Source organism: Alligator mississippiensis, chromosome 14 (genome assembly GCF_030867095.1).
Source record: "Alligator mississippiensis isolate rAllMis1 chromosome 14, rAllMis1, whole genome shotgun sequence".
NCBI classification, from domain to species: Eukaryota; Metazoa; Chordata; order Crocodylia; family Alligatoridae; genus Alligator; species Alligator mississippiensis.
The window spans coordinates 26,967,384-26,979,658 of NC_081837.1; the positions used below are offsets into that span (position 1 = coordinate 26,967,384).

General features: G+C 48.0%; 1 protein-coding gene across 7 annotated transcripts in view; it reads right to left on the minus strand.

Annotated features, from left to right (window-relative positions):
• MMP28 (matrix metallopeptidase 28) overlaps positions 1-12,275 on the minus strand; it is a 29,773-nt gene that overhangs the window by 9,234 nt on the left and 8,264 nt on the right. For 4 of the 7 annotated variants that reach the window (XM_019499508.2, XM_059717716.1, XM_059717712.1 and 1 more), the window contains exons 2-3: positions 7,424-7,503; positions 5,810-5,997 (exon numbers count right to left, since the gene is read on the minus strand). In XM_019499508.2, the coding sequence (XP_019355053.1) occupies positions 5,810-5,997; positions 7,424-7,503 (268 nt within the window). Of the gene's footprint in view, positions 1-5,809; positions 5,998-7,423; positions 7,504-8,896; positions 8,996-12,275 lie in introns of all 7 variants that reach the window. The other 3 variants (XM_059717713.1, XM_059717715.1, XM_059717714.1) reach the window with 2 other exon arrangements.

The window sequence follows — 12,275 nt, forward strand, 5'->3', positions numbered from 1 at the left end:
GGAACCAAGTGAAACAGACTTGGAACCCAGATGAAATCAACAGGGCCCCAGTTCAACAACTGAAAATGAAAGACAAGGTGCAAGGGGCAGCCCTGCCCCTGCAGCAGGCAGGCACCAAGCTCAGGCTGGTGTGGGCAATAGGTGTCCCTCACTCCTTAGCATCAGCCCTTTCTACCTCAAGCAACTGCAGGCAGAGCTACGAGCTTGCTCCTGAATTCTATGGGCTGAATTCTAATCTCAGGCTGTGGTAAACCAATGATTTACACCAGGGTAAGAGCCAGTGTCTATAAACCCAAATAAGAGCAACTGAAGGCAGAGCTAGCAACAGGATCCAGGAAAGATCAGGCTCAACCTTGACAGATGGCTTTCCCCCAGTAAGTCTTGCCCATTTCCTGGCACTTATCCTGTTTTGTTGAGGCAGCACTTTCATAGCAGCTGATCTCTCTGGTGTTAGGGGAGAAGATCAGTTTTTCTGCAGCCAGCAGAGTGAGTTTCAGGCTCTCATCATGGATTCCTCCACACACACATATCTCCTGTCACAGGTGCAGCTGGATCAACTCCTGCTGCTGGAGCCAAAAGGATTAATGCAAGGGGGATGCATGTTTCCAGCAGGCTCCCTTCCCTCTTGCAAGGGCAGCCCGGGACTGGGGCTAAAATTTATAACCTCAAGTGGTAGAGAGTGGGGAGGTGTTAGGCATTGTCCTGGGTCCTGTTCTCACTCCAGTAAGGTGAGCGAGGGCACTGCACAGAGGCAGCTGTGACCATTGCCATGATGGCTCTGAGGGGATCTTTAGGAAGAGCCCGAGCCAGGGAAAGCTTCAGGAAGCAAGTGTATTCTGTAGCTTGCTACCCGCTGGTGCTTCAAACCAACATTGCTATAAGCAGCAAGGTTGATGGGCAAGTTATTCTCCCTCCCTGCAGGAGACTGGAAGGGGTATTTGCAGTGGGGATCCAGGCTGTCAGGAAGGAAGGGGACAGAGAGAGGTGCTACACCAAGTCCTGGCCCTATGATGAGCACAAGCTTTGAATGTCCCTTTTTCAGGGAAACCCAAGATCCTGTTTTGTGCAAGAAGCTGCCCTCCCATGCACAGGTTAAGGGTCCCAAAGCACAATCAAAACATTTCTCTCCTGATTTAATCAGTAAAGGCCCACTAGGCTGGACCAGGGTTCAGGCCCCAGCTTCCAGCCACACTGCATGGTTCATCCCATCATATATATTCACTCAATGGGGGACTATGGAGCTTCTGCCATGCCAGCTTCCTCCCCGGATTGACTCATCCTGACTAAACTGGTCCAGTGAATTGGCTTTGCTGCCTCCTCTGAGATGCCTTCACACTCCAGGGGACTCTCCTTGAAGGACTCTCCAGGCTTTAGTGAATAGATTGGGGCTGCAAGGGCTCAGTCTGGAACCAGACAGGCACCTCTCACTCCCTCTGACCCCATGGGCTTCTCCTAGGGACAGACATTACACATAAACCAGTTTAAGCGATCAGAAACTTGTTTAAACCTGTAACAGAACAGATGTTCAGTGCACATAAACCAGTTTGAGAAGGGCTTAAACAGGTTTGAGATAAATCTGGTTGAACGTAGTATCAGACTTAACTGATTTGGCTCAAACTGGTTTATGCAATGTCTGTCCCAGACACCCCAAGCATCTGGGCATATTCTCTGGGCCAGGCGGGGCTCTCTGCTCCACAGCAGGGCTGGCCCCACCCCTCTGCTCCCTGGCTGCAGCCCCCCCCTGTTAAGCAGGAATTCCCCCCATCCCCTCTGCCTTCCTGAGGAGGTGTCTGTGTATTAGCTAGCTGACCACATGCTGGCTAGGTCCCTGATGAACTAACAGACAGAATCAACAAGTAGCTGGTAATGTCCCTCCTTGTTTTCTTAATTGGGTGTTAAATACTGTTATCAATTTCCTGCTGGGCTACTCACCGCATCCTGCAGTAGCCTGGCCACACCCCCCCCTCAGCTCCATGCTGTGGAAGGAAGGGAGAGCTGCTCTAGCACCCCTGGCTTGTAGCCTGAGCCACTGTAGGCATGTGCCTACATGTCTGGGATGTCTGTCCAGTTACAAAACTGATTTAGCTTAGCCAGGTTAGACTAACTTACAAAGACTGCATCAATTCAGGCTCAGGCTTTTTGAATGTCTGACCCTAGCCCTAAAGCAGAATCCAGTCCTAGATGTAGGGTTACAGGAAGTAGGAGCAAGGGGATGCCAGCTGAAAGCAGTGATTCTTGTCAGCACAGGGGAGTGGTGCCCCCCCACCACAATACTCTTTCCCTTCACTCTGCTTCACCCACTGCAGTGAAGTCCAGGTGGTGCCCAGCAGGAGGGAGGATCAGGCTCTGCACTCCAGGATCCTCACTGAGACCAGCACTTGGCTCAGCTCACTGCTATCCTGCCAGCCACTCCCTAGAGCCTGCAGGGCCCAGCTGTCCACTCAGTTCCATGGGACTGCTCACACCAGCAGGCCCTGGGTAATCAGCCCAACCACCATCTGTGTCAGCTTTATGAGCAGATGCACATAACTAGATTATGGTGTGAACTGGGACACACGGGCACTGTGTGCAAAGGCCTGGGGGATGGAGGACATGAGATCCAACACAGAGCAAACACTGCACCCTGCACTGTTCACCTCAAGTTCCATTTGTCTAATCATGAGTATTTCAAGGAACTTCCCCTCTGCACCACAGACCCAGGTCTTTCCTGTCATTCAGCTCACTCCTCTTGCACCCTCTGTACTTGCCTACTAGCCTCAGGGGTTCCCTTTCCACATTCTCATTTCCTGTCTGTACCCACAGGAAACATCAAAGCTTCAAGTGCAAAATCTCCAAGGCTTGGTAGGTTCTGCTGTGCTGCTCATCACCATAATATAGAGGTACACCTGGACTCCCATGGATCTGACAGACAAGATCTCCATGAACTCAGAACATTGCCAAAGATTTCTGCCAATGCTTCCTCTTTCCTTGCATTTTGTGTAATCTGAGGCAGCTACCTTCCATCCCAGAATCAGCTGCATGTTTGTGACAGGTGATGGACTTGCTGCATGTATGCATATGTGATCAAAGATACATCCTGTGTGGCTCTGTAAGATGCAACATGCCATTTTCCATCCCAAGACTCCAGATTTAATCATTGGGTCTCTTCTCCAGCATCTCACAGCAGGGCCATAAATCTGTCCTCTTGGTTATCTAGCTCTCCAGTACTTCCCTGAAGTCCAGGAAGATCCCTTCTCTATGGCTCTTCACTAATCTATCCAGGTTCTCCTATACCCACCTACTCTCTAGTGACATCTTGGCACCATACCACACGATGGATCAGCCTCCCCGTTAGTGTAGGCATCCCAGGGGAAGACATAGCAGTTCCTGTGATGTTTCCCCAAGAACGGTGAGAGCAATGTTTTTTTTGCAAACCCACAACCCACCCACAAGGCTGTACAGAGCAGCCAGCACAGATATTCCTCTACTCACATGACTTAATGGAGTGATCTGCAGGTGCTGCAGTTGTCAGGTATAAGAAACCCTGATTTGTCTGGGGGAAAAAAAAGCTTGTAGGAACCCTGCTTAGATCCCCAAGTGTTAGAGATAGACAGACCCTATTCCAGAAAATCAGACAGATGGTGGTTTGAGTGGTGGGAGGGAAAGAGGGGGAGGAGCCGCCTCAGCCCCTGGATCCTATCTTAAATATCAGAAATCCCAGAGAGTAGGTGCTGGTGGCAGGAAGGATCTTTGCTTGTAACTGCCAGCTCTATCAAGGATCTATCATTCTTTTATGGCCCACAGCTGTCATTTCTAAGCAGTTGGTTGTTTAAAGACTGTCAGCCATGACTTCAGAGCCCTGGACATAAAGATTAAAGCCAGACATGGTTCAATTCAGGCAGGTATGGGTAGCCACTGCAGATGGTAGCAGCTAGGTCATAGGGGAGCATGTCCATAGAAATGGGGCTGGGTTAGGGCAAGACTGGCCAGCCCCAGGCAGGACTTCTCAGGGCAGGCGACATTCTCCTATGAGACCAGCAGTGCAAGGACTATTGCATGAGATGAACTGTCTGAGTGCAAGTCCTGCCAGGCTGGATATTTCACACGTTCTGTTCATTTTTCCAAGGAAACAGGTGCAGCAAAGAAGCAGCAGCTGCTATGTCTTTCCCTGGGATGCCCACACTAACTGGGAGGCTGCTCCATCATGTGGTATGGTGCCAAGGTTGTGTCCTGCACATTTACTGCGGGGGCTTCAGCAGCAACACAGCCCATGGAAAACAGAGGTGGGGAGGCAAGGAGAACTGAGAGGGTGGCACAGTAATCTGGGGTGAGAGCAGTGGTCTGAGGTCCATGATGCCTCATGTACAGCAGGGATTCTCAGTCTGAGCTCTGGCCTCGGGCAGAACACTGCTGTTCCCCTCCTGATGCATTCAAAGCAGCAGGGCCTAAGCACCCTTCCCAGTGCAGCCCAGTGTCTCTCCAGTTAGTTCAGGATCCAGCCCCAAGTTACCCATCTCCTCCATAGATCTGCTCCTGCTCATCTCTAGCTATGGCTCTTCCTGATCTTTCTCCATTAGGAACTCCCCTAGTGCACAGTTTCTCCACTGCTGGCACATTAGCCATCTCCTCTGCAGTCATCCTCCTCCAACCTCTCTCTGTCTCAGAGAGGACATTAGTTGCATCAGTCTTAAGTCAGGTACAAAGCAGGGTAGATTTGCCCTTTACAAACTAATCAAATTAGAGATGCATAAGAATCCCCCATAGCAGCCACTGCTTATGAAATCTTATGCATCCCTGATTTAGTCTATATGGTAAATAATTGCCCTGTCTTCTCTCCATCTCATCACACATTGCTTCTGCAAAGCTCCCTTTCCTACGTACCATGAGCCCCTCTCCTCCCCCTCCCCCACGCCTTATGTCTGTAGATCCCTTCCAAGATACAGCCTGTATGTAAGATGCTAAGATTCATATTCTGTTTTTGGGAAACTAGGCATGTGCAACCATCCCACGGCGAGGGAGAGTAACCAACTTGTTCCCAGGGTTGAAACCCAGCCCATCTGCCTTTGCCTCGGCAGCTAGAACAGCTGCAGACTTGTCGCTGGCAGCTTGAGCCTGCACAGAGCATTTACCTCATCTCATTAACTTTTCCCATGTCTCAAGCACAGCTGCTCCCAACCCGTTCTCTCTAGGGAGAATTTGCTACTGTGTGGATTGGAAGGCAGCTTACAAAAGACAGGGGGCCTGATTCAGCCCTGGGTAAATATTGGCTTCAACGGAGTTAGTTCTGCTAACCTTAGTGACAAATTTGGTCCTTCAGCAATAAGTACATGATGACACTCAGAAAAAGTTGATTCAATGGACAAGCTGGCAGCAGATGCTTCCTTCTCCCTCCCTGCAAACACTAGGGGATGCTCAGCAGGTTACTGTTGTAAAGGGAAAGGCCAACATTTTCACCCCAGGCACCAAAAACCAAAGTATCCCAATTTTCAGAAGCAGAGAGAATCTACAGCTTTCAGTAACAGCTACACCTTGAACAGCAAGATGCTTGAACTGAGGTGCCCAAAGGCATTGCAATCAGACACCAAGTGTAGGCACAGCCAGGTGTGCACCTAGTCTCAGTAAAAGGAATGAAGTTTACTCAGGTCCCAGCAGCAGTGAAGATGCAGCAGTCCTGGCCTGGCTGACAGCATCTCAGCTGCGTGATAGGAGCTCTGTGAATCAAGTCACAGTATGTAAAAGTTCAGCCACCTGTAGGTGGGCAAGGGCCCAGGTTTTACTGGCTCAGAGCCTGCACTAAGGAAATATCTTTGCAAAGAATGAGAACACCTACTCTGCTGTGCAAAACGCCTTCTGCGCCTTGCCTTGGCCCTTCTGCCGGAGAACACAGCATGCACCCGCTTGGCCCAGGCAGTGTGGCTTTCAGCGTCATTCACCCCACAACGAGGCAGGCTCATCTGATGGACTGTGGAAGCATCCAGGACCCCGCTGACTGGCAGGTGAGTCACCCACTGGAACTCCCTGGAAAAGAAGGGGAAGCATCAGCCTCAGTGCAAAGGGCTGCATCCCCTTTCCATGCTGAAAGGCAGAGGAAAACAAATGGCTGTGCATTGTGACAGCAGAACTTGGTGTCTTCCAGCTCTCAGGCACTGGTTCACAAGCAGAATCACTGGCATAGAACAGCTGTGTGGTACCTTATGGAAAATGTGACAGCACTTTGCACCTATAGGGTCAACTCTTATATCCATGGAAGTCAACGGCAAAACTCTCACTGACTGCACTGGGCAGTGAAGCCCAGAGAACACGGTTCACCCTTCTCTTAGTTTGGATCTACATTATAATACACAGGTGCAGTTGCAGTCCATGTGGGCATATCAGTGCGAGCTTTTATCCAGCTAGCTCCACTGCCAATAGTACTGTGAAACTCCACTTGAGCTGGCTGCCCAAGTATTTCCCCAGGCTCCTGAGTGAGTCACGTAGCCCATGCTAGACCCCAGGCTGCCAAAGGATTCACTGTCACGGGGACCCAAACTAGAGAGGATGTAGCTTGCTTTGGTGGGTCAACAAAAGCTGCCATCACACCAGTGTAGACATAGGCTAACAGGTGCTGGGTTTGCCAGTGCTAAATTCATCTCTCCCTGATGTTCACATACTGACTACATGGGGAGGGGAAAAGCTGCGTAGCCAGATTCCCTCTGAAGGAGAAAATCCTCTGCATGACCTGAAACTGATGAATGAGGATGTGCTGGGGGTGGGAAATCCCAGACTTGGCAGTGACCAGTTATTCAACTCTCAAGAGGAGCACAGCTCCTTGGAGACATCAACAGCAGCCTACCCTCTATGCCATCATATGCCAGAAGGGATTGAGTGACCTAGTGGATAGTGCACAAGACTAGAACTTGGGACATCTGGGTCCTACTCCCAACTCTACTGCTGGCTTGCTGAGTGACCTTGGGCCAGTCATGACAGCTCTGTGCCTCACTTTCCCCACTTGTAAGAGACAGAGGATTGCCATCTCCCTTGTAAATCACTCTGACTTCCTCTGCCAAAAAGCATTCTCTAAAAACAAGAGGACCCTTCCTAGTGTGAATATCATCCCAGCAGTCGTGACGTATTCCTGTCAGCCCTGAACTGCAGATAGTATTCTAACTAGGACACCAGACCATAAAAGGCAAACAATCAGGGTAGTAAAACACTGCACTGAAGGGACTAGATCAGCCCATTTGCTGCTGGAAGCTGAGCACGGCAGCTGCATTTTGTAAAAACGATTAGGTGGGATTTCATGTCTGGTTCAAAGGGGAAGATCACAGCTAAAGGCCTTAGCCACTCAGAGACCCCTTACAAGGGGCTGAAGCCCTTCCAGTCCCAGAACCTGGGGGCTGGGTGAGGGTGTCACAGTTTGCTACATTTCTACATTTGGTTTTGTTGTTGGAAGGAAGGCTCTTACCTCACTGCTGCTCGGAACTGAGCCGGGCTGTGCATGCGTGGAGCCGGCGTCTCAAAATAGCCATACTTCTCCAGGAACATCTACCACGGAGAGAGGAAAAAGGGGAGTCTTAACCAAAGCACTACTGGGGCAGGAGGGAAGCATCAGAATAACAGCAGCCATTTGCACATGGTTATTTGGAAACAAGAGATTTGCACCTAGGATTCAGTTATCTAGATGTTGCATACATGGTTGCAGGGAGACACAATTTCTCTTCCCCTGCTTATAAAACACAAGTCCCTACCATTTGAGCTAAAGGGACTTGCTTTTACCTGTTGGCAATCTAAAAGGCTTAAGACATCATGGAACAGAAACGTGTGTAAATGGGTGTATGTATACATGAATATATGTGCTGCCTGATTGCAATGCCATGCCCCCCCCCCCAGTTATTACATAACACTGCAATCATTTTTTTGTGGGTCTTCAAGTTCTTAGCCAGGATGTGATGGAGATCAGGGAGGAAATACTGCTAGGTGTTTGACCATAGACAATCATGTGCTAACAATGCAGTCTATGGTCAAAGGTTACCAAGCTTACTGAAGTTGTTCAAAGCATCAGGGGAAAGAGGAAAGCTCTGAGCTCTCAGAACTTTATTTTGTTCCCAATGAAATGGACAGAAAAGCTTGCAGAAGCCTTTGGCAGGGGTCAGATCAGGTCTCAGGAGAAATCTGTTGAGACAGCATGCTGCCTCTTCTGGCAAAGGAGCTGAGCATGTTATTGAATAGAGAGAGCATGCCGCTTTATTCTTCCAATCAGGAGTGCTCTTTAATTATTATTGTTAATTTAAACAAAGGGATGTTGTCAGCCTCTGACTGATACAAATGTAAGTGTCTTCTTTTAAGTGCAATGACCCTAGCATTTTACACAACCCAAAAACAATAAAAATATTCCCAGGAAATATTTTCCCATCTGGATGGAAAGTTTTATCTGAAAAACAAACTTGCCCCCTGCAGCATCCTGCTATAGCCTGAGAATGGGAGTGAAACCAACTAAAAACCAAAGTGAAATGGACCAGTTTTCTTTCCTCATTCCAGTTAAGAGAAATGTCAGAAGCAGGAACTGAATCAGTGATGCAGTCTGACTCCAGCAGTGATGGAAGCATATTCCCACTTATGGGCCCTGTTTTAAAAATCTCTTCAGCTGTAACTACCACTTTCTTGGTAGGTAAATCACACTTCTTGCTACTAACTGAGTTATAACCTGCACTGATGGAGCTAATGGGAGATCCGACATAATTTTTTATGACCAGGATCAAACCATAGTCATCTGAAACACCTTTTGCAAGCCCACTCCCTTCTCCAGTTCTAAATGCTATCCTCCGGTCTTTTGAGGTCTTTTCTGAACTCTTTCCCCATTGCAATTGGCCCACAGCTCTTTCTACTACACATAGGGTGAACACAGAATCTCTGTGTTTACCCTCAGAGGTGCTTATACCTTCTTCTCACCGTATAACTCAGGTCACTGAGCAGCTCTCCTCAGAGGTCATATTCTCCAGTACTAGTATTCTTCTCGTTGTCCTTCAACTCAGCTGTTCTAAATCAGAAAGGATGGTCTAATCACAGCTGGGTAATGGGATCAAAATCCTGGGTTCAATTCCCTGTTCTGCCAGCTATTCCATATACATGGCCTTGGGCAAGTGATTTGAATCAGACCCAAATAAGTATAGAAGCACTTTATTTTCCAATGATTTCACTCAGGTGCTTAACTGCTGCTTAGTCAGCTCAACTCCCAAATGCCTTGGGCCTTTAGGCCCAGCCTACACTCTCCCAGTTTTCCTAGCCTCATTGGCTGCATGCAGATGAGAGCAGACATTTGGTTCCCCAGGGACAAACAGCAGTGAGCTGCAGCTATTGCCCCCAGGGAACACCCATGCCACACATGCTTTGGCGTGTGGCAAGTTACCCCAGCGGTGGTAGGAGATACTTGGCCAGGGCTGTGCTGGCCCCATCGGCCTTATCTGGGGTGGTGCAGGCCTCCTGGGGCTGCAGCCACAGCGATCCTGCCGGGTGGAACCTGGCTGGCAGCCGCAGTGTGGCTCTAGGTGGATAGGCTCTGCTTTTCACAGTGCTGCCTGTGCCTGTATTGCTCTGTTTTTTTCCTGCAGGCTCTTTTGACCCCCGGATATCCAGGGGTTAAAAAAAAAAAAACTGTGGGGGGAGGGGAAAAATTGGAGCAGCGCACACACAGGCAGTGCACTCTTGCAGCATGGAGAATGCCTGACTGTGAGGTACACGGTGCTGCAGATGCGTTTGCCGCGCCACATACCGCACAGCAATGCTCGTCTGGACGTGCCTGTTGTCAGCTAAGGGTGTGGGTTCTCTCACACCCAGCAAAGGCCTTGGTGCAGGCAGAGTCCTTACAGCAGAGTTGATTTTATTTTGCCGAATCATATTATGCTAAATTAGCATAAACCCTTTTAAAAGAGCAGGATTCCCCTCCAGGGTGTTTCTGCCATTTAACTATATCAGCATGATTATAATACCAAAAATGATGTGCAGATAAGACCTCTCTGCCTCTGCTCCCCACCTAGAAAATAGCAGCACCCTCCCTCACAAAGATGTTGCAAAAATAAATACAGACTTTCCCTATGCCTGAATAAGGGTGTCTGTGCCCGAAAGCTTGTCAAACACATTTTTTCCAACTATTTATTTGGTCTAATAAAAGATTTCACGTTTACCCAAAGAACCTTGCTTGAAAGAATAAATACATTAAGGGTGTGAGGGAGAAGAAGATAGGTTTCACATTATCATCCTTAAGTGCATGACATTAAATTCATTAGCACCATCTCATTGCAAGCAGCCCTCCTGATTCCAACCACTATTTGGATTGTTCTTTGTGATTATCTTCTTTCAGCAAGAGCCAAGCAGTTTCCATTTCATAGTTGCCAACAGGAGAGTACAGTTCTACTTCAGCTTTTAGCCAAGACTCAGAGAACAGCAGATGCAGTGACCCCATAGTACTGTACCAGCTCTGTTCTCCCAGGCACTCCCTTTTCCTTATCAGCTTTTCTGCTCAGATTCCTGCAGGAACACCCTAAATGAGGAAAAACAGAGACAGGCTCCGGATCTCAGTACCACAGCCATGCCAGAGGCCGGTCCATCATCATAAAAGCCAATCTTGTTCAGTGAGATGCAGTACCTGGACTAATCAACAAGGAACAATGTCTTTGTGATGCCTTTGCATTTATTCTACAGAATTTACAGTATTGCCAGCTCTTGCTTTAGGTGTTTGACATTATTATTCAATACTCTGAATTATTACTTCATTGCAAATAAATGCACTCTGTAAAGCACTCAACAGCATGAATTGAAAGCATATTTTTAATGAGGTCTAAAAACCCTTCACAAACATTTTTTTAAAGCATACTCAGTGCTTAAGTGTCTTAAGAACATTTTCTCACCTGGGTTTGAATAATACCTCATTCATTTAAAAAAAATCTAATTTAAGTTTTTACTCACTCAGGGCTTGTCTACCTTTGAAAGTTTGGTGGGTATGAATTTTAAGGGGCTTAGCTATTCCTGTGCATCTGTGCGAAAATACATAGGTTCTGGAATAACTACTGAATGATGCCACATGTATTCTATTCCTTGTTTTACCCGCTTTGAAAATCAAAATAGATGAGTCCATTTCTCTTTAGTTTCTGGTCAGTTTCATTTTTAGAGTCTCAGGCACAAGGCTGCAATATTTGGGTTGTGACAGCAGCAAAGGAATTTTGATTTTCTGTAACTCCAGAGATCTCTGTCCAGTAACAAACTGGCAAACTGTGGATGTTCCAGATATGGAATTATTATTTATAGGGGTGACAATAAGCCAATTGCAGAGAACTACCAAAACAGAAGCATAAGCCTTATGCCGGAAGGGATGAGTTCTGGTACTGCTGTCTATGGCAACAATCAGAATCTGAAGAAGCCAAAGTTCTTGCAGCAGAAGTCTTTACACATAACACCTAACCTCCAAGTCTCGACTTGAAGCCTTCCCAGCTCCAACCAATAAAGGATACACTCCCTGGACTTTCCAGGGCTCTTAATGCCCATCCCAAGGAACCTGAGAGTGGGGGAGGATTTAATATAGCTATGTAACATGATTAAATCTAAATGATTAAACCTCATTAAAGTCATAGCTAGTGGCTGTAACTAAATGCCTTGCAAAGAAATGGGAATTTCCCTTAGGGATTTGCCTCCCCCTTAGCCACAGAAGGGGAAATGCTATTTCCATACAGTACGAAAAACAGCAGGAAATGAAGAGCTGAGTAGTAAAGGAAAATCTGCCCAGCTCCCTCTCCAAAGTAGACGGATGCAGCAGAACAAGGGAGAAATTCTTCTGGCTGGTGTAGAGCCAGGGCTGTCCTTGGAAGGCAGGCAGCACCCCAGGCAGCAGGTCAAAGCATGGCAGAAAGGGGCTTATTGGGCACAGGGGGATAGCATTAGACATGGGGCTCAAGTCTGGCAGGCAGGCAGGCAATGAAGGTGGCCAAGGTAATTTAACCCTTCCAGGGTTAAAGTATCATTCACTGAAGGTAAAGAGCGCTTTTGTGAGGTGATGCACACTGCCTTCAATTGGCTGATGGGGGAACTGAGGCAGGTCAGTGGAGTGACTTGCCTGAGCCCAAAGGAGGAATCAGAGACTGAACTAGAATTCGGAAGATGCAGTGCTTTCCACTACAGCCCAGTGAAGATGATGAACTTTGCTGGACACTTTTATAGGGAATAGCTGTCCTGCGTTAGAACAGTCTGACAACCCAGTTCTGAACCGAGTCCTGTCTGGGGTTGCACAGCAGGAGACTGCAGTGTCATGGATACTGTATCTGTGTCCT